The sequence below is a fragment of the Haemaphysalis longicornis genome, unplaced genomic scaffold (genome assembly GCF_048455015.1).
Source record: "Haemaphysalis longicornis isolate Haplotype H1 unplaced genomic scaffold, Haemaphysalis longicornis Haplotype H1 scaffold_2, whole genome shotgun sequence".
Lineage (NCBI taxonomy): Eukaryota > Metazoa > Arthropoda > Arachnida > Ixodida > Ixodidae > Haemaphysalis > Haemaphysalis longicornis.
In genome coordinates, this window is record NW_027526295.1 from 176,946,759 (window position 1) to 176,968,645 (window position 21,887).

Here is a 21,887-nt window from a genome sequence, read left to right on the forward strand (position 1 = left end):
CAGGTGGTACAAGCTCGGAAAGATTTAAATATAAAAGTAAATTCATCTGGTTTAAGACAGATGCAAACGAATTTTCGAACATGACACGTACTAGAAAGCTTCCCTCGAATCTACGGTAAATAAAGAATACCTTTAAACAGTGGCTTAAACAGACGCTGAAATAGCGCACCAAAGTCCTCTATATGACTTTAGTTGGTCGTTAAATGCCTGAAATCAGTCAATTAATTATTAATGGGACTTTGAGAACCTTATAGTCCATGTCCACAATTCACAAAGAGAGCCAACTTCAGGCGCCTGCCTTTCCTGGTCACCTCACCAGCTACCAAAGTCACTAGTACGCAGTGCGCAGCTTAATGTCCTACCCACATTCAGAATATTAATGCTGATGCAGCTCTAACCTGATACTGACATTGTGCGGCTTTGCACGGGGTCTTTGAATCCACGGCTGTGTACTTCTCAAGGAAGCGTTGCGCAAGGAATACCGTGCGTAGGAAATTTTCGCATATGTTAACTACCAAGGAGGTGAAAAGTTCTGTATAGCTCTCCACTTTCGCGCATCCGACCACCTGAATTCCGAGCACTAAAAGAACACCTAAGATAGTTAAAAACAATATCTAACAACATGTCTGGTTAGCACGTATACATAGTGACAACCGAGCCCTTGTTCTACTGCACTAATTTTGCGCCCATTTTGGACAGCAAAAGCCAGTGCACCGTTTCGTTCACCACTTCGGTGCCATTACCCGCGGCGACACACTGGTAGTTTTCAGAAGGGAATATGCAGAATTATCAGGCAGGTTAATTCTTTTGCGGTATATAAACTTGGTACTGAGGCGCACAATGCCAGCATCAACTGCAGCGAGTCTATATCTAAACACAATACTGCCACAATGTCTACACAACATCCCCATAGAATATCTAGCTTTCATGGCCTCGACCCATCAAAACATTTACGCGATAACAACACCGATAATGTGGCGACGTGCCTTGGTGTGATGTCTGAAAAGGCCTGTGGGCTCCTGGTAGGGCACTTCAAGCACAGTGGCTCCAAGCCGCGCGCTGGAATCGAAGAACCTGCCGTGTGTCCTTAGCTTGATCACGTCCACCGATATCGGGGATTTCGGGTTCACGTAGAAGGCGTCCTGGCTCACACCCTGGATGTGCAGTGGTCACGAGAATTAGAGCGCGGACGTCGACGGAGCAAGTTATGTTCAACACGGTTATTCTCGAACTATATACCGTATATACTTGAAACCGAAAACTCTTTGTTATAAGTCTCACGCACTAGGCTGAACGGGTAGTAAATTCAGGGTATTTCGGAGGCATACCAATCCAGAAACAGTTCGCCAGAACTAAGACCACATGAAAAATAGTTACGTACAAAAGAAAAATATTAAACGGCGTGTGATACATGAGGCACTCCATGGGATACCTTTCAAGAAGGATGTATTAGTAAATCTTTTTTTTTTTTTGTTTCTGCGGACCAAGTTCTTTTCATTGACATCGAAAGGCTGAAACAATGCTATTGGGTTTAACAGTACTGAATGGCTGAAACCGTTCTGAAATAGTACTACCCTCTTGCGCCTTTAGCTATCGCCTCCTGACTTCTGCGTACAACAGATTTCAAGTTGTATTGATCTGGATATTCTTGCTAGAACATCAAATACGTGAGGTCTTGAAGCCCCACTGAAAATAAATAGTGCAAACACGGTCACGGCATGTGCCCTTGTGTCTTTTTTGTGCGTTTGATAGGTGTGGGCTTCCGTATCCTCCATTATTGCCTAGGAGGCCTTCAATACAGACTGGCATTTCACGCAGAGCAGCTACACTGGCCTTTGAGGCACGCCCCAGTGGAAGCCTGCGGGAAAATTTAGACCATCTAGAAAATCTTAGCCTGCATCAAAGTCTCAACACGCGGGAGCCAAGATTGAACCCACGTCCCCATGCTTAGTAGTTGATATCTTTACCCACTAAGTCATCGCGTCAGTGGTCGGGGTTGTAGAGAGAAAGCTCTGCTACGCCATGTCTCATAAGGTCATTCATCGCAACGCAAGGACCTTGAGCCGCCGAGGTACAAGTGTGGCAGGTGTGACTTCAAGTCACGTGATCTCCTGATGAAAGGCGTCGCTGTTGCGCTCGCGCGAAGCCTTGCCGCTGCGGTATCATGTGACTAGGAGAAGCTTCAACTGCTACTTCGCTGGCGCGTGATCGCGCAGCCTCGGCATGGATAGCGCACCGCTTCCGGAAAGCAAGTACGTGGCTGGTGTGACTTAATTTTCGTACAACACTGTGTCCGTAGGCTACAAAACCATTCGAAGCAGAGCTTACTCTAGTGACAACTACGCTTAGAATTGTCAAACCTGACCATATATTATACAGCTCCTGTGTAACCCTGACGAGCAAAGATAGCAGAGACGCAGAAACAGGTGAAGTTTCTGCGGCACAAACTGCAGACCGTACGTGTACCATTTAAAATGGGACTGTAAAGGGCGCTAATCTTCCGCAGAGAATACAACAAAGATAATCTCACAGAGGAACAGTGCATGGACAGTCCAGCCCCAAATTCCTACTGCACCGCTCTTCACCAGCCTGGCTTCGAAGAAACTAGCATTGTTGCCCTTCTTATGTATCCCCACTTTCCCCATTTCTCCACTTCGCTACTCACTTTCGCAATCAAGTATCTCAATTTCCAAACGCATTTCGTACAACTTTCGGTGATATCTTCTTAGAAACATTTATGCGGCACTGCTGTACCTGCTGCATGTTCGAGCGCACGTTTATCGGTGCGTATTGAACCCATGTACAGTGTACTTCAGGTCCAGACGTTCTGCAGCGCCAGTATTCGTTAGTGTAAGCTAATGCATCATCCTTATCCTCTGAAATTATCGAGTTCAGGAGTCCCAGTGACAGGCTCGGCAAGGCTCCACGTGCATACCTTCGTGAAAGCGCTCTGCGAGGATGAGGCGCCTGCTGAAGAGTTCACAAAAGGACAAGAGGTCACCGGGTGACAACTCCAAACAAACACTTTCACAGCCCACATGGCTACACGTCTCTCACCCCACAATACATAGCCACCTGTGCCACCTCTGAACAATCCAGCTATGCTCTACCACATAAAGTGGAACCCCGCTGATACATTCACCGGACTTACGACGGCCCGCTTCTTACGACGGATCACAGTGGTCCTGGCAAACTCCCCATAGCAACAATGCATTAAAATCCCCGATGATAGGACGCTCGGGTGAACGCGGTCCTCTTCATATGACGGACCGTCGCGCGTATAGTAGTAGTAGTAGTAGCAGTAGTAGTAGTAAACGTTTATTGGAGCAAAAGAGAAAGCGAAAAGGATGGTGGTCAAGTGTCCCTAGCCCAGGATGCCTCTTGACCGGGCCGACTCAATGGCCCGAGAAACCAAGGCCCTCTGGCGGGCCGGGTCCGGGCTGGTCAGCCCAGTCTTCCACTGCTCCGGGGTGGGGGTGGGTTAGGGGAGTGAGGACAGGAGTATACGAGGTGGAATGTGGTGAGTGGGGTGTCCGAGTGTTGGCATTGACGGGGGTAGATAGTGGGTGTGATCTGGTGAGGATGACGTGATTGTAAAAGGTACCGGTCTGAAGGCAACGATAGATTATGGCTTGCTGGTTGTTTAGGGAGTGGTGTGGAGGGCGGTAGACTCAGCTGGTAAGGGTGTAGTGGGACAGAAGGGCATTGCACGTATTATCAATAGGAATTTGGAGGAGGTCGTGGTCGTTCGTGCGGGGTGATGGTATCACTTGACCATCCGTGGAGAATGCCCGGAAGTGTAGAGCTCGGGCGGTGGCGTGGGCCGCTTCATTTTGCAGAAGGCCAGAGTGTCCGGGAGTCCAGACGATCGTAATGGTGGTCTTGTCAGGTAGACGCTGGAGGAGTGGAATGGCCTGGGGTGGGGCTAGATTCGCCTGGTAGAGGCGGCATGCCTGCTGTGAGTCGGAGACTACAGTGATGTGCGGATGCTTGGCGTGAGTGGTGGCTGCGAAGGCGATTGCCAGAGCTTCTGCCGTCTGTATTTTGTTGGTGTGCGTGGTGGCAGCCGTGGAGATTCGGCCAGCGTGATTTAGGGTGACCAAAGTTGTGCGATGTGCGCAGGAGCCATAGGCGACTTCAGTATAACGGACCTGGGGGTCATCCGGTAGCTTCTTCATGAGATAGCGGAACCGCGCTTCCCGACGGCCTCGGTTGAAGGTGGGATGCCAATGGTGCGGTATGGGGGAAACGTGGATACGGTGCTTGACGGTAGTTGGGAGGCGTTGTGGTCGTCTTGGTTTAGCGGTGTAGGGTAGCCGAGCGTGCGGAGAACGGAATGGCCGGTTGGCGTGAAGCTGAGGCGTTGAAGTTGGGAGTTTCTCTGAGCCTCCACAAGCTCGCCAAGGACGTTGTGTATGCCCGGCTTGAGCAGTTTGTCCGTGGAGGTGTAGATGGGGAGACCAAGAGCCGTTTTGTATGCTTTACGAATGACGGCTTCAATTTTAGTGGTTTCTTGAGGTCGAAGATTGAGGTACGGTGTGGCACAGGTGATTTTGCTGATCAGGAGAGCTTGGACCAGACGACAAATTTCCCATTCTGTGAGGCCGTGATGTTGGCTGCGGATTCTGCGGATAAGATGGGTTAGGCGAGTAATGGATGTCTGGACTTGCGGAAGGAGCGCTGTACCCGTGCCGTACCGATGGAAATGGACGCCGAGGACGCGGAGGGTGGTCACCTAGGGGATAAGTTCGCCTTGAATCGACACGTCAGGATCAGGTGGGGGAGGAGGAGGGCGGCCACGTGATTGGGCCCGCAGGATGAGAAGGGCTGATTTGGCAGGTTCACAGGTCAAGCCCCTGGGACGGAGGTAGTTGACGGTGGTGTCTACAGCTTTTTGTAGGGCATCTTGCTGTTCTCCACTGGAAGCAGAGGTAGTCCACAAAATAATGTCGTCGGCGTATATGGCATGCTGCAGGTCGGGTGTTTTGTTCAGAAGAGTAGGTAGTTCAAGTAATGCGATATTGAAAAGTAGGAGGGATATTACAGATTCTTGCGGTGTGCCTTTAGGGGGTGTTGTGATGATGGCTGAGGTTAGACTTCCGAGCTTGATAGTAGCCGTGCGCTCTCGGAGAAACGCTGCAACGTAGTTGAAAATGCAAGACCCGCAGTGGGTGGCGTTCAGGTTGTCTAGAATCGCTTGGTGAGTAACGTTGTCAAATGCGCCTTTTGCGTCCAGCGCAAGGATGGTGCGAGGCGCGGTGCGGCTGAGATGGTCTAGCACCTGCTCCTTAAGTTATAAAAGAATGTCCTGCGTTGACAGTTTGGCGCGAAAACCAAACATTGTCAGTGGGTATAAAGGCTTTTCTTTGAGGTAGTCTTTGAGGCGGTGATGTACAAGACGCTCGAACTGTTTGCCAATGCATGAGGTAAGGGCGATCGGACGTAGTGATGTTAGCGAAACAGGTTTGTGGGGTTTTGGAATTAAGTTAATTTCCGAATGCCGCCACTGCTCTGGAAGGGTGCCCTTCGTCCAGTGAATGTTGAACAGTTGCAAGAGGGAGTCGAGGTCAAGGATGTCGAGGTTATGAAGGAGGCGGTTTGTAATGCGATCTTTGCCAGGTGTGGTGTTACGTTTAAGATTAGTTAATATGGCCTGTAATTCTTCCATGGTGAATGGGGCGTCGAGTGGAGGGTTAGGATTGCTGGTGTAAGTCTGGATGGGAGGAGAGGGGTAGGTTGCGGGTGCGCCGAAGAGGTTCGTCTGAGCTGCATGGAGCAAATCTCTCGGGTGAAGAGAACTGTTTCGAATAAGCCTCTGTATCTGGTGGTTACTCTGGTTACGGGGGGGGGGGGGGGGTGGGGAGGTGCTGTCAAGTAGGTGGCGAAGTAGGTGCCAGGTACGTTTAGAACTTAGCGTGCCTTTGAGTTGGTCGCATAGGAAGAACCAGTTCTGCCGATGAAGCGTGTAGGCATGTTCCTTCGCTTGGATAGAGAGGAGGGCAATGCGTTTCCTGAGTGTTTTATTGTGGCGCTGATGCTTCCAGCATTTAGTGAGGCTGCGGCGCGCCTTCCAGATATGTAGCAGGTGGCCGTCGACGGCTGGGTGATCGTCGGTAAGTGTCACTTCATCAGTGTAGCGCATGAATTTTTGTTCGAGTGCCTACGCGTCCAGGCATTGAAATCATCCATAATGGGTGGAAGGGCCTCGGCGTCCTTTCTGAAGGAGGGCCAGTCTGTTAGTTTGGCAGCACCTCTGCTGAGCGGTTTCTGGTGCACCGGTAGCTGTATGGTGATGATATATTGATCGCTGCCGAGAGTTTCCGAGTGACAGGTCCAGTCGGTATGAGGGCAATTCCGGGATTATGTGAGGTCCGGAATGGTGTCACGAGTGACACTGTTGCCGATTCTAGTGGGCATAGAAAGGTCATTTTGTAACACAAAGTCGTGGTTGTGTGTGGCTCGGATTAAGGCTGCACAATTTTATGGCCCGTGGGTAACCCCAAGCAGGGTTACGGGCGTTGAAGTCCTCTCGGACGGGGAGGGGATAGCGTTGCGAGATGCGAGTGGCAGCGTGCAGGAGGTTCCTCGATCGCGTGGAAGTTCTGTCTGGAAGGGCTATATAAGTTTAGGAAGTATGTGCTCGGCTGGAGAGGTTGGTGGGACAGCAGTTCGACAAACGTGTTGGGGATGTCCTGATCGAACGAACGCGCCTGGGCAGGAAGGGAGCTGTGCACCAGTACTGCCGTCCGATGAAGGATGCCTTGCGTGTAGGTTTCGTATCCAGGAAGAGTAGTGTGAGGAGTGTCTGTTTCTTGCAGCGCTATGACATCGGAGTGAGACAAGGTGAGGTAAAGTGCTAGCTGAGATCTCTTGTTGTGGGAGCGACAGTTCCACTGCAGTATCGAAAGTCGGTCGTCTGGCGGATTAGTTAAATACGGGTGATGCTTCGATTTCTTGGGGGGATGAGAGGAGTGAAGTGATTCTGAGATGCTTCGGAATACTAGTTCTAGCTTGGCCTGTCTGTCAGTGAGAGTCTGGAGTCCTCCGCATAGCGGGGTAATCACTGCTGTGTGTGATCCTGTGATCTGTTTGACAGTTCGAGAGAGTTTCTCTTTCATTTTGGCGAGTATTCGTTCCACGTCGATGGATGGTGGTGGGGAAGGGGGCAGGGGTTTCGCCGCAAGGTTCTGGGTTCGCTTGGTGATTTCAGAGAGTTGCTTTAGGACCTCGTTGGTTTTCTGTTGGATGTGTGTAATGACTTGAGTGACAGTGAACGGGGAGGCAAATGGTGGGGAGTGTGGAGCGGATGGAGCAGAAGGAGAGTGAGAAACTTTGGCTGACCAGCTTACCGGTTGGATGTCTGGCTGGGGTGCTTGTGGCGGTGGCCTTCTTTTTTGGAGGGGGGGCAAGGTCGGAAAGTCCTCTTGAAAGTCGAGGGGGCTGTGCTTGGAGTTTTGAGTGGCTGCATCTTGGCGGCGCTTAGGAGAGGCAGGAAGGTGGAGTTTCGGACAGTCCTTACTTGCATTGATATGGGGCACGTTGCCCAATTTGCACTGAGGCTGGAAGGTGTGGTCCGCAGCTGGATCTAAAGTATCACAATTGGTGCACAGTTTTCATTGTGGATGACGGCAGACGTCTAGCCGATGGCCCATCTCGCCACATTGCTTGCATACTTGAATTACACGCCCATATTGGCGACATCGGATCACTTAGCAGTTGAATTTCACGTAATAAGGCACACGGTTACCATTAAAAGTGGGGAGTGCTGATTTGGAGCGGCCCATAAGGCGTGCATAAAATCAGGTATGGGCGGTTTGTATCTAAATAGTTCAGAAGCTTCTCAGGAGTGATGTTGTCGGCGAGGCCGTGTATGACCCCCGTGACGTCCCTGGGGGTGGCTTCATGTGCGCAGGGACTTCCATCTGTGCTAGTGAGTTGCGCGAGCCTGTCGGCGACATACGGGTCTGGTGTGCCAATCACAAACAAGTTTTGTTGAGGTTGTACTTCCACTGTGATGAGGGCGCGACATTGCTTGCCTTGGATTCCACTGGCTTGGGAGAGGCCTTGCGATATGTCGTGATTGGAGAGGTCTTGAACCCGGTGCCCTTTTTGCGGCCGGAAAACAGTGACGTAGTGGGTAGATGGAATTCTGGGGGGTGGTATGGGGGGCTTGGTCGGGGTGGGTTTGGTAGTCTCTGGAGTACTTTCCAGCTTGTCGTTGCGGTGGTTAGACTTTCGAGAGGCCACAGCCTCTAACCATGGGCTGGGGGCGTGAATAGTGCGCCCGCTGAGGGCGTCGTAACTGATGGAAGGGTGGTCACTTGGTTGAGTGGCGTTGCCGGGAGGCGTATTTCCAAACGCTTCGCTGCACAGAGCACCCACGTTACATGTCTGTTTGCGCGATGGAGAACCGTATTTCAACGTGGTTATTGGCTGCGCCCCAAGCCTAAAGCGACCTAAAAAACATACCAAATCACCATTATTAACAAAAACGACCCGTAGATTTCAGTTTAGAAGAAAAAATGAAATGTAGAAATAAAATAGGCAATAAAAAAAAAAAGAAACACATCGACTTGCTCAGGCTCGAACCCAAGCCGCCAGCGCTAATACTCAGTGCTCTACGTCAAGGCTACAGAGCCAGAACGGCGGGTTCCCTTTAGCAGGCGCTCAAAAGAATAGCGCGCGCAGTGACATCACACGTGTCACGTGGGTGCTCTGTGCAGCGAAGCGTTTGGAATCACGCTGCCGGGAGTGTCCGCGTTGGTGGTGTCCATTGGTGCACATGCGGCGCCGTTGTGCGAGGTGTCTACGTCGCAATCCATGGATGGAGTGTCTGTTGGCTGAATGGCGTTACCAGGGGCGTTCGCGTTAGAGGCAGTGTTGTCGAGGTACCCGCGTGTTCCTGGGGCATTATTGGGGACAGCTGAGCGCGCCCGGTGCGGGCGACGTGGCAGGAGAGAGGCGCAGGTGACCGCGCTGCGCCGGCTTGGGAGGATGGCGACCGCACTCACTAGGCCTGGTGGCGAAGCCTAGCAGTGGGGCCGGCGTGGTCGGTTGAGAAGGTCCCGTTGCCGAGCTGTCTGGTGAGTGACAAGTCCAGACGGGGTGTCCGCAGGTTCCTGGTGATGTAAGGAGCCCAGTGGTGTAGTCAGCGAATGGCCAGAAGCGGTAGATCGTGTTTGGAAGAGCTTAAAACTGGAGCCGAAACAGGCCGTGTTCAACTGTGTTGGCCTCCTGGTGGCCGATAACAGATAAACACGCGCTTCTCCCATATTTTATGCCGCTTCGCCGCTTCGTCCAGACCTTTTTTATTCTTAAAGGGACAGACAACCGATTTTTGTCGAGTATATATTCTCTATCCCAAATGAAAGGGCATCTCTTAAAGCACCTTGACGAGAAACGGTTTTGCTGATAACGCCCTAGAACTTTTTAAATCGAATTGTTTGATCTACGAGTCGTATGTGTCCCTCCCAAAACTAATGCTGGCAACCATGACATAGAGTACCTCGGCAACATACTTTTGTCTGTATGCGAAATAAAAAACGATATTTAAAAACTTGTTCCCAACTAAAAAAGTTTGAATCGCAGGCTTTCCTGTTCCTTTATGTGTTTTTTAATGCAACGGTCTTTGCCCGAATGCGCCATCTGTTGGGATAGACGATAGGTAGAATCTGGCTTCACGTTGTGGAGGCGGGAAGTTCGATTCTCCCCGGGCGCGACGTTTTTTTTTTTTTTTTAAAGCTGCCGTTGGCGTATTTGGAAACTGAAATCAAATATTTTGGCAGAACAAACGCCTCTGCCTCAGGCAGAATCGTCAAAGCTCCTTCACTGGGTCTGTTTACTGAATGCTGCCGTTGATTCTGGGCATGGAGGCTCAGTTAGCCACACTGAGAGCAACCCAGCGGCGGCGGGCGGCGTGTCTCAAAAAATTTCAAAATAATGCTAAAAAATACATATACAATTTAAGCTTGTACAAATACATGTGTTAAAAGGTTTCCAATACGTAAATAAACATTTAGGCAGTTACAGTAGCTGCTAGGTTTGCAGGTCACGTGACAGGGACACATATTGTAGTGCCAAGTTTCGACACTACGAACCACCACCCTTCCGTTTTCAGGAAGTTTGCTGCCAAATTAAAATTATTTGCGCCAGTTTATTTAGAAATTGCTTGTAGTTACCGGGCTATATAAAACGCTGGCTTTCATATGAGCTAGAGAACATATACGCGACAAAAATCGGTTGTCTGTCCCTTTAACCCCCGTTTGACGCTGCTTGATGTGCAAAGGTCCGCAGGTGGGCCAGACCACTTACAGCACAGACGCAAGCTAGCAGGAGGGTACTCGGGAGCGGGATTTAACCTGCGACGGCCCCAGGCGGCAGCAGTACGACAATGCGCCAACTGCGAAAAGTTGAAGTTCAGGTGGCAGGTGGGTCGTCAATTTGAAGCTACCGTTGAGCCGCCAACGAACGCGAAAACACGTATGACGCAACCCCACGGCGATGACCGAACAGCGGCTTTCCCCTTCCTCTCGATCCAAGTCTCTTCCTTTCACGACGCTCTTCCTCCCTCTTTCAAAGCCGCGTTGCCACCCGCTCTTTTCTTTGCTAGAGTGCGCCAATTCAAGCGCGTGCCGCAAGTGTGGAGCAAAATACAGGAGGCGATGGGTGGAGACACATACCCGTTGGCACCGCCATTTTGCATCACTCGCTTGACGCCCCAGCAAGTCACTGTAGCAAGGCCGCGCTAAAATTTTCGCCGCAACACTATTTAATCGCAGAGGTTGGGTTATCTTATCTATTTTGCGTTGCTGTGTGTTGTGTAAAACGAAAACAGCTATGTGTTGAGCACTAAGACCCAATAGCGACAGCACGGGATCGTTCAAGAGTGTCTCCACCATGTACGGCAATGCCGTTTTTTGTTTATCTCCGCTTTGTACTATCGTTCGTTTCGCTTGGCTGTGGCAGTTTCACACTCGCCTTTTCCCCTCTCAATTTACTCGGCCACGTCGGCCTTAAATCACGTAGTGCGGGGTGCTTGGTTGGCTAGCTGAACGCCATAAAGGGAGGTGGGACAACATAGGCGTTGCTTTTTTTTGAGCTTGGGGCTTCAGCTAAAAGTTCGGAAACCACGTGAGAAAGCGCCAAATATAGCTGTTTAAATAATTTCTTAGCCAAGCTGTCGCGGGAGACCACCCACTAGGCTGGCATTTACCCGCACCCCAGTCGTACGATACCCCGGTCATACTACGCTTCCTGGCGGTGCCTTGAAAGTCACATTATCGGGATTCCACTGTAGTTTGGGCATGCCAGACAACCCAGACTTTGTGCCGACTCCTAATCCTACATACGGGCAGTGGGAGAGCGAACTTGCTAGCTCGGACCCGGTTCGCTATTATCAGTATTTTTTTCTTATATTCGGGAGTTATCAAACTTCTGTTTGGCCAACTATCGCCATTTACGCTATTATAACAATATATGTGGAACCCTCGTGTAATCTGCATTTTTGTTGAAATGCAGGACGTTACACAGTTCGCCGTTTTCGCTATTTTTAATTTTTTCCGTATTTTTGGGTTTTTCGAAATTCTGTTGGGACGATTATCTCCAATTACGCTGTTATAACGATTAAAGGTCAAACTTCAGAATCTGGATTATTGTGGGAATGCAGGGCGTTACGCTGTCGTGGCTGCGGGTACTCGGCAAAGTATGCTACGTACTAAAAAAGTTAAAGCCGTTCCTCTCAATGTGAAAGCTGTCGGAAGTGCAGAGCACTGATTCGCCATAATGGGATGGGGCGCCATTATCCGCTCACTCTTACCACCCATCACGTTCTTCTCCGCCCTGTCTCATTCCTCTCCTAATGAATTCAACGGATGTTTGTCCAACACACTTCAAATTCCCCGCCTTCGTAGTGCTCGCGCGCCCGTTGCCTGAAACTGCGCCAGCGGGAGTTCTGTTCTTTTTGTGCTTGCTTTTTATCGCTTACGATCGTATATACCAAGCCAACGAGCGTTCCTAACTAAATGAAGGCCGGCGCTTCCGGTTAACTACGTATATTTTGCCTCAAATGTACCTGCAGTTTTATTTGCTCTAAACAACAGGGAAATGTATAACAAGCGCCAGCGGTTGGCTAGTTTAGAACGATTATGACAATATAAATTGCTTGGTCTTCGAAGCCTCTGTGGGACGCCGTGACGACAGCCGCTACGACGGAGCGCCGTGGGGCTCTACTTGGGTCCAGCGAGCGAGCTACGACGACAAGCCAAGCGGCTAAAGTGTTCTGCACCTAAAAGAGAGAAGGTAGCATGGAGACAGTTGCAACGGCATAGAACGACAGACAGGCGATGGTAGCAATGTTTCGAAAGGCATCCCGCGGAACCTTCTAAAGAAGGATAACAGATGGCGCCACCACCGTGATGCCCACGAGAACCTATTTCAAGGTATATATATTTAACCCCCCCAAGCGGGATGCGGGAGCGCGGAATAGTGCTTTGACAATCGGCCGTGCAGTTCCCATGGGTGCCTCTTTAGCGCCAACAGAATGCGAAACTTTTTTTGGTCACGCTAAAAACAAGCTGGCCTCTCCATCGGAAGTGCTGACGTGATTGTTGCAAGGAGGATGACAAGGCAAGTAACCAGATCCAAAGCTGTGTTTCCAGTTTTCCTCGATCTACCTTCGCGCCCTCCCGCCTCCCTTCGCGCAGGCTCACCGGTAACATCGAATGACAGATGACAGCGCATACGAGCTAACACATTTTGGTAACGCTGAACCTGCCGTTCATCTCTTGCTCCCCTCCTCATCCTTATCCGCAAAATGCCATGATAACGCATATGAACTAGAAGTTGTGAGCATGCGAGGAGTACAGGAGCTGCAGCCGTGCAGTTATAATACTTGGTACCGGCATGACTACGCGGTGGTCGCGCGGTTGGCGTGTTCGCATAATGTACAACGTACCAACATCAAAAAACAATCTAGCAAAAGAAAATCGGCGCAGTGAAGGGAGAGGGGTTTTGTCGCCGTTGCACCCTGTTCAGGCGATAAAAGTCGAAGTCGGAAATCTCCCTAATAAACCTTCTCCGACAAGTGCTAACTTACGCCTCCAATAGAACAGGTGATCACGATAGTCACAAAAGTTGTTTCAGGAGCTTTCTTTCGCAGCAATACTGGCTTATGTGGTACTGCTGACTGAGTCGTTTTCGCTGTACGCTTGTTTTGTATTTTCGATATTTCACGTTTCGATAATTGGTAATCTGCCAGGCATTTTGTGCGCCTTGGCCTTAATGTTCATGAAAGTATTTTCCGGTTTGAAGCTTTCCCTCACTTGCTTCTCTTCTGCACATGCAAGATGGGCATTGAATGGCCTGCTCTCGCCATCCTTGACAGCGTTGTTTTCCAGAGAGATACTACGCCACCTAGGTGGCACAATTACGTGGCAGATGGCCGAAATGCACCTCGCCATCATGGGCACACTTCGCTCTAAAAAGTTATGTATCCGACAAGGGGTAAGGAGGACTAATATGGAAACATAGTGGCAGTTATTAGGCAGCAAACAATCTGTGAAGGTGCATCGCACAAGGTACGAAGATGAAAATTGACTGTAAGGATCTCATATAAATTGACTTTATCTCTAGCTTATGCGTTTTAGTTTCCCCCAGTCATCAGTTTACTTTAGTAAAGCGGAAAAAAACTTGAGCATCCCCTATAATACCAGGCGGGATATCTCATTCTTGAGCTGACCATAATAGCGAAGATCCAGTTCGCACAACAACGCCCCCGCTTAATTTGGATCTTGTGCCAGTTTTGCGGGGGGCTGCTGCTGCTGCTGCTGCTGCTGCTGCTGCTGCTTTCTGGCCCGGTGCGTCGCTGGGGGTATACTTAGGATTGTTCGTTTGCGTGTTTCATATTTTTTCAAAATCGGGGGGCAAAAATCAGGTGCTATTTTTCGTACTGATAATAGGGGAGAACTCGTTTTTGTTTGTAAAAACATGACAAAATTCGAGATTCTTTTCGGTTAAATCTAGAGACGTGCGTTATCAGAAGAGATCCCGAGCATCGTAACTTTAACGCGTCATAATTGGTGTTTGTTTCAAGCTGGTAGTCGGGGGCACATCAGGGTTTTCTAGCAAATACTCCCCCCAAAATTTTGAGTTTGATTGAAGTTAATCAGTAATGATGACAGTAAGCAACATTGGTAACTTCCGGAAAAGGAAATATTTTATTCACGAAAACGTGGTCATTGATTTTTTTACACACTCTTGTTTGCATACATTGACATCTGCATGCGCAACACGTTGGTCTCCATCGGCAGGTGAAATCGGCAGCACCAATATTCAGCCGTTCATTGGGGTAGCGAGAAAACCTCAAGTGCTTACTCAAGCAGACTCCTCACGTAAGGCAATCGTGGCTCCAATGGGAACTTCGTATATGGTAAACAGAACAACGAAAACATAGAGTCTGGCTAGGGCCCTTTTCAGCCTCTGTGCGCCAAAGTGAGATTGCTTCGGCGAGCATCGTGGAGCTGTTCTACAGAAGCTCGGTGCCACCGCAAAGCTAAAATTGGCATCAGGAGCTCAGTTAAATCAAAACAAGATACTGATTTTAATATTGCGCCTTCTTCAAAAGGTCACTGAAGTGATTTGTAAACTTCGCGGTATTACTAGCGCAAATTGTAGTCCGGTGTCAATAGGCCATGTTTCGACCCCTCTGAGTGCGTTTACGTGAATTTATTTTGTCGAAAAATCTATTCGAAAATACTGCCCTCCTCTCTGCATCCTCGCCAATTTTCTTTGGCGTTTTCGTGTGTCGTCAGAAGGAAATGACTTGGCTTGACTGCGCTACTGCACGGCTCGCCGACCTTCCGCGACCGAGTCAGTCGGCCCAGCGTTTAGTCCGCCGGCAGCCGACGGGTCGGCGCAATTCGTTCACTCAGTTTAAACTAAGCCACGACACATTCGTGAAAGGAAGAATGTGCCTTTCTTTACTTTGTTAGTTTGTACACTGTATCAAGCTCCAAGTCCAGGTCACTCCACACAAGCGCTGCACAAGCGCACAAGGGCACATGCCACGCTTCGCTGACTGGTACGCTAATAAATAGGAAAATATAAGGCCACTTGAAGACGGGAGAAGAGTCAGCGATGTCAATATGGGTAGTAAGAAAATAAACTCAACCTAAACTTTTACGGTACAGCGTGAAACTAGGGAGCAGGAAGCACTGTTTCGCGCTGTGTGAACAAGAACAGCGGTCAGCAGCACGACTACACATCTGCGAACGTTTTTCCGTCTAAGAAATGCAATTGCTAGACGTGAGATATTGTGGAAATATGGGGGACGCATACTATACGAGCGCTATACAAGAAATAGTCACCTAAGCTGCTTGAAATGCTAAAACTAAATAAACCTGTAAACTGGTTATACATTATATACTTTTTATTTCCGAACCCGGCAGCGCTGGCCCGTGGCCGAGCGGTATGTAGCGCTAGGTATGTTATTGTACAAGTCGCAAATTTGAATCCCCGAGGGTGCGTTCCTTTTTTTTTTGTAAATTGATTTTTTCGCATTCGGCCGATGTTTTCTATACTGAGTGCACCATTTTTGGACCGTAACGTTCACTGCTCCACGAGCGAGTTCGCAGTACGCGCGCACACTGACACGGACGCGCTAGCGAGTTCTCGTTGGCGAAGTGTTGCCATAAGCCCCAACTGCTTGCGGGCACTGGGCACAGGTCAGAATCAGCAGACCTTTGGCCTGGTGCGAACACGCTTTTTACGATAGAGGCATGAGTGATGCAAGCTCCAAATATGGGGGAAATGCGCATGGCATTTGAGCGTCTGCGATGACGCGGGGGGCGTTCATCCACTGCGTAGGCCTCGGCTAGTGATTGCTACGATTCCAAGCCGTCCTGGGAGTCTTATCTTAAGCATTTTACAGCCGACAAAATGGCAGAAGCGCGGTACGACGATTACTGAGATATCGAGAATGCCCATCTAACGATGCCGTCGGATATCAAGCATGTTGTTTTACAGAACCGAAACCAAAACTTGTTTGAATGCTAACCTTGGGTATCTTCCAATCAAGGTGCATCTCCTCCTGTCGTCACAGCCTTTAGTTGGTGCGGCACCCACAGACCGCGCATGGTAGTTTTTCTTCCAGCTTTATAAAATAATTACTGACTTATCAACCGGATACACGATGAAAAGTGTGGTAATTTGAGCCAGTCTACGCGTTCAGTACTGATGTCACAGTGGAAGGCATAGCATGCATCATCAACAATCTAAAGTTATCTACTTCAACTGTTGATGATAATATCTGTTCCAAAATATAATTCTGTGTATGATGCTCAGGAAGCCTTTAGCCTCTGGACATTTTCCCTGTACCCGCCGCGGTGGCTCAGTGGCTAAGGCGTTGCGCTGCTGAGCACGAGGTCGCGGGTTCGATTCCCGGCCGCGGCGGCCGCTTTTCTGATGGAGGCGAAAAGCAAAAACGCCCGTGTGTACGAGCTTTCGGCGCACGTTAAAGATCCCCAGGTGGTCAAAATTAATCCGGAGCCCTCCACTACGGCGCGCCTCATCGCCTGCGTTGCGTCGGCGCGTTAAACCCTACAATCAAATCAAAATCATCACATTTTCCCTGTGACTTTAAAATAGGTGAAGTGGTCCCCGTATTTAAATAGAAATAACCCGGAAAATTACCGCCCCATTTCACCGACCTGCATTTGCTGCAAGATTATCGAACATATAATAACTTCCCATGTTTTCAATCACCTACAGTCAAATCATTTCTTTTTTCATAATCAACATGGCTCTAGAAAAAGCTTATCATGTGAAACACAGTTACTTGAATTCGCAACTGACCTGCTCTTTAACATGAACTATACCCTACAGACTGACTACATTTCTCCGGACTTCTCCAAAGCTTTTGATCGTGTTGCCCATGGTCGCCTTATTAGAAAACTAACCGCTCTTCGCCTTTCTCGGATTTTGCCTTGTGTGTATCGAAGTTTTCAGTTCTTTGCATATCTTTTCTGCTGAGTGATGGCTAAATTCTGTCATTGCTCCCGAATTTCCGAGTTCTGTATCCACGCTTCCAAAAATATTAAAAGCGTGGATTTTTCCCGTTAAAGGGGCCATGCAGCCAAAACGCAAGTTAGGTTCATTCTGAAGATTGCCTCGTTAGAATCATACTGACACAATTCTTAACGTCAACTTCTCTCAAATAAGCTGTATAATTATAAAAAAAGGGAATGGCCATGCCACCCACTAGCTCATTTCCCGCAACAGAAGCTATGATGTTATACGCACCAGATCTGTGATTGGCCGAGGCCGGTAAAACCAAACACGAATTAGGCAAAGCTTACAAGCTTGCGGAACGAGCTATTCGAGCTTACATTTAGGGTACTTTTTTGTAGCGGTAAGAATGGTGGGATAAACAGTGGAAGTTACGAAAGCACACGTAATCTCAGAAGTACCGATGCGTACTGCTGTTGGTACTGCGCGCACTACGCTTGTTTTCGCTGCACAGCACTGAGGCTCTTTGGGGTTGTCTCAGACGACACTGGCCGATTCTCGTGGGCGACGGCGTCATACGGGACCATATTTGTCGAGCGAGCCCCATGTTTCACGAAAGGATTATTTTCTCACTAAACAAAAACAAGCCAGGTACAAAAACAAACCAAAGGCAGAAAACTGTACGCTACGGTATGGTGGCGCCATCTAGGTTGAATAACGGTGAACAAGCCCACGCTTCACGCTAAGTTTAGTTTGAAGATCCGTTCTTATGATGTCATTGCGGACGTCGTTGAAACACACGATTTGGTTGAAGAATCAAAATTTTAACCGACATTGATTAATTAAGCAGTGAATAAAGCATCGTTTCCTTCCGGGCAAGCGTTGGCGGCACTATTCCTATTCGCCCTGAAATCGAACACAGTCGGCCCCTGGCGGCGGCGGGACGAACCGCTCCTTGTGTGGATGGCGCTCTCGCGTCGTTTGCTAGTTCACGTTGCGCGCTGCGAAAGACTCGTTCTGCACGCGACAAAACAACCAATATGTGTACTTGCTTGGCAGTAAGCAATGGCATAGGTACCTCTGCTTGCGCATTTCCTCTAGAGACGCAATAATCAGCGGCCGTTGCGGGCTAATGCGCTGGTTTAATTCAACGAAACATCTCCGCCGTGGTGAAACGTGTTATAAACATTGCTCGGGCACATTGCACTTTTTTTTTATTGATAAGGGCAGTCGTCTGCCGTTTCGGAAACGCCAAAGAGTGCTTTTTGAAGGTGGCTTGGTGGTTGTTTAGAGGATAAATGCTCAATACACGGAACGGGTAAGACGCGACAATACCTGTACCATGGCCGCTCGATCTCCCCGTTTTGGAGATGGAGCGGCCGTGCCTCTGCATACCCGTGCATTTGCCACACCCTTGTAAATAGCGCTGGGTCCTTATAGATAGAAGAAACAAACAAAATCAATTACACTGCACCGGACCCGTGTGCTATCGCCCAAACATTATCGGGGCCGTATTTAACACCCGCAAGCGCCTGTGTGATCGAACTCCTCCTGTACCTTTTCGAAAATAAACACTGCCACTTTTGGCCAGTCGTTGCTTATACTCTGTTGCTAATTTTACGTATTATTTAAAATACGGTTCTGTGGATGCGCAAGAGTATTTTGGGGGTATTTTTCCGGTAAAATTAAGCTGTGGTGAGTTTGCGCCTGTCCTGTGGCATTTCGTGTGTCATTTTCATATACCCCATTTTCAAATCCCGACATAAATACCCTTTCCCACAAATTTGTTTCACTCACCATAACCAAATGGTCACGTCTTATGGTCACGTCTTAAGCTCTTAAGGTTGCCCTAAGTTTAAAAAAGGAGGAAAAATAGCGTAATATACTGCACGTTTTTGCCCACGGAAGGCGTGTGCCGTGACTTGCTGAGAACACCCCCTCCTACCCCCCCCCCCCCCCACACACACACAAAAAAACGAAATGCACAGCAGACTTTTGTGCGTGCGTTTTTTTAGCCAATCATAAATAATTAAATGCCAAGACGAAAACGAGGTTCAGTTTACAGCACAAAGTATTTACCGGGAACCCGTTCCGCTGCTTCGTAACGCGAAATAAAAAGGGAACGTTTTACTACATCTGCAAGAGGGCAACTTCGTTTGCCATCTTTACGGTTCGTAAGCGACATTACGTAAGAATGCAAACACATCTCGCTGTTCTAAGCACCTAATTTAGATTTTAAAAGCAACGCAAATGGTGAACAGTGCACCCGTAACAAAAACTCTGTGCTCACTGTGAGGTTCCAGAAGCGTGATTTACACACTGTAATCCTGCTTGTCACTTTGCAAGTCTGGCTGAACCTGAGATGCTGATTGTACTGCGCGCATTAGCAACTTAATTCGCAAGTTTACTAGCGACAAAAGCCTTAAGTAAGTGATCCGATACCGTTATTCATCACACCTGCCTTCAGAGTCGCTAAAATTTCATTTAACTAAAACTGCGCGCAAAAGACACGTTAGAACGATTGCATTTATATCTCTGCACTGGTTAAAATTCAATTTTATGTTGCCTTTCGAACACAAAAAAAATATTGTAAGCTCGCAGAAAAAATGTCGGGGCGGTTAAGGGGTGTTACCGTTTGAGGGCATCCCACAAATGCAAGAATGCGTCACACTACCAATGAAAGCGATTGAAACTGCTGTTGTAAACTGCATTCCGTAGATCGAGGATTCCTGATTTGTTTCTTTTTATGATTTTATTGAAGGCTCAAAGCCGTAATCTGGAAAGATCGAGCTTGCTACGAGCCATGGCGTGCAAATTCATTGTCGTTAATGCGGCCGTTCGGTGATTCCCGATGGGTCGCCGCTTTCTTGGCGTAATAATGAGAACTTATTGCCGCTTTCATGCTATACATTGAACGTTGAGGAACCGAACCGCAGCATACCACTCTTGTCTGCGCTTTTCGTGCGCACATACGGCGCCAGAATGACACGAAGCGCGCCCACCGTGTGCATTCTCCCAGGCCGCTCAGCGGAGCATCCACACTAGGAGCGCGACGCTGTCGCCACCTACATGTCGATCTCACGGCGAATAGAACACGCATTCTTTCCAATAAAACAAACTTGTATTTTGTCTGCATGGCCCCTTTAAGGTTGACCAATCGGAGGCAGAGGCACCTCAGGCCCCGATAAGTCAGAGCAGGATGCAGGCAAAGCAGGCCCCAATTGGAAGACCTCGGGGAGGTCTGCCGTGCCCATGCGCTTACCTTGGTGTCAAACGGGTACTTCCACGAGCCTTCAAAGTCCACCACGCTGAGGAGCAGCACGAGCGTCGACGGCGACACGGTGCCCCTCGGCAGAATCTCGTCGGCTTCGAAGGAGGGCGCGTAACAACGCGCATGCCGGTCCACCTCCGCTCTGCTCGGTTCCGGCTCGCGGTCAAAATCCCACGGCATGCGAGACTCGTGGAGCGAGCAAAAAAGCCTCTGGGACGACCCCGAGGGCGCGGGACGTTGGGCAGCGGGGCACACCCTGTGGTGGTCGTAGTGCACCATGTTGTCGTAGGCCATGTCGAAGGCGTGCATGTTGTCGTTGCGGCAGCGAGGCAGCACGCGGTCGCGCCGGGCAAAGTACCCCGCGATTCTGGAGTCGAGCGCTGGAAGGTGTAGTAGTTGTGCCACCTGCGAAGTGTTTGGAATTGCAGGCGACGCTGCCGAGGGTTTCCGAGCGCACACAAAACCATTTGGCGTCGTAGTGACGGACCTTTTCGAATACTTTGGGCTTTAGCAGAACTTCAACAGGTGAAGTAAGGAAGCTTGTTCTCGCTATTGGCAGTGAGATGTTACGTAAAAGAGGGCAATATGGGAGGCAGGTTCGCGTGCCACACTTCAACGCCTTTCATTCCCATTTTCGAATTGATGCATCCGCGAAGCACCAGATATTCTATACAGCCGTTTGAATCTTCGCGATAGCGAACACCATCACTGACTGATGTACGGGCGCTGGCAGAAGTGTTGATTTAGAGTATTTCTGCTTAGATCGAGCTGTTTCAGGAGAAACGGTACTCACCAAGAAGCGAACGGGTTATGTGATTGTTCCAGACCATTTTTTTTTCCAAAGTCAGCAAGCATACAGAATGCCCCTGTAGCTGCACGTCGCGCCTCCTCGCGTGCCTTCGTGTGTGCCCGTGTACCTGTGCGTGTGCGATCTTGCGCGTGCGCATAAAATGACTCCCTGATGTTTTGACGGCGACCTTTGAGGATGCATATAATAACCGCAAGCAAGTTCATATATTTGATCCGTTGGGCCAGCTTCGTTTCATACTTCCCTGTAGTTGACCCGCCGCGGTGGCTCAGTGGCTAAGGTGCTAGGCTGCGGAGCACGAGGTCGCGGGTTCGATTCGTGTCCGCGGCGGCCACCTTTCTGATGGAGGCGAAAAGCAAAAACGCCCGTGTGTACGAGATTTCGGCGCACGTTGAAGATCCCCAGGTGGTCAAAATTAATCCGGAGCCCTCCACTACGGCACGCCTCATCGCCTACATTGCGTCGGCTCGTTAAACCCTACAATCAATACTTGCCTGTAGTTTCCTAACAATTATCCTGTTCCCTGAGAGACGTAATTAAAAGTCAGTAATTTTTGGCAAAACATGCTCAATAATTTAATTATGGCGTTTTATGGCAGCCACCGAGACTCTTTAGGCTCCCGCAAAGAACGGGGTGTATCTCTTGCTGCCCCGCTCCCACCATTTTTTTCCAGATACAGTATAGCCCACTGAGAGTGAGGCCGGTTTTAACGAAATTCCGGCCATAAAGAATAGATCTACTTTAGTTTCCATTTGTATACATACATTTTATGTTCATTTATAGGGAGAAACGGATACAAAGAACTGA

At 49.2% G+C, this 21,887-nt stretch overlaps 1 protein-coding gene across 1 annotated transcript; it reads right to left on the bottom strand.

Moving 5' to 3' along the window:
- Window positions 1–788: 788 nt before the first annotated feature.
- Window positions 789–20,888, bottom strand: LOC144169519 (serpin B13-like). The gene is made up of 2 exons (XM_077698723.1): window positions 20,264–20,888; window positions 789–1,154 (listed from the first exon to the last, which is right to left on the bottom strand). Exons 1-2 carry the CDS (start codon window positions 20,579–20,581, stop codon window positions 951–953), a joined length of 522 nt encoding a protein of 173 aa, XP_077554849.1. The 5' UTR covers window positions 20,582–20,888; the 3' UTR covers window positions 789–950.
- Window positions 20,889–21,887: the final 999 nt, after the last annotated feature.

What these genes read in the sequence shown, in the direction of transcription:
- LOC144169519 (XM_077698723.1), bottom strand. Translation starts at nt 20,581, where the DNA reads ATGCACGCCTTCGACATGGCCTACGACAACATGGTGCACTACGACCAC. An exon ending in AGTACCCGTTTGACACCAAG is followed by an intron (nt 1,155 to 20,263) that starts GTAAGCGCATGG and finishes CTGCACATCCAG; the next exon opens with GGTGTGAGCCAGGACGCCTT.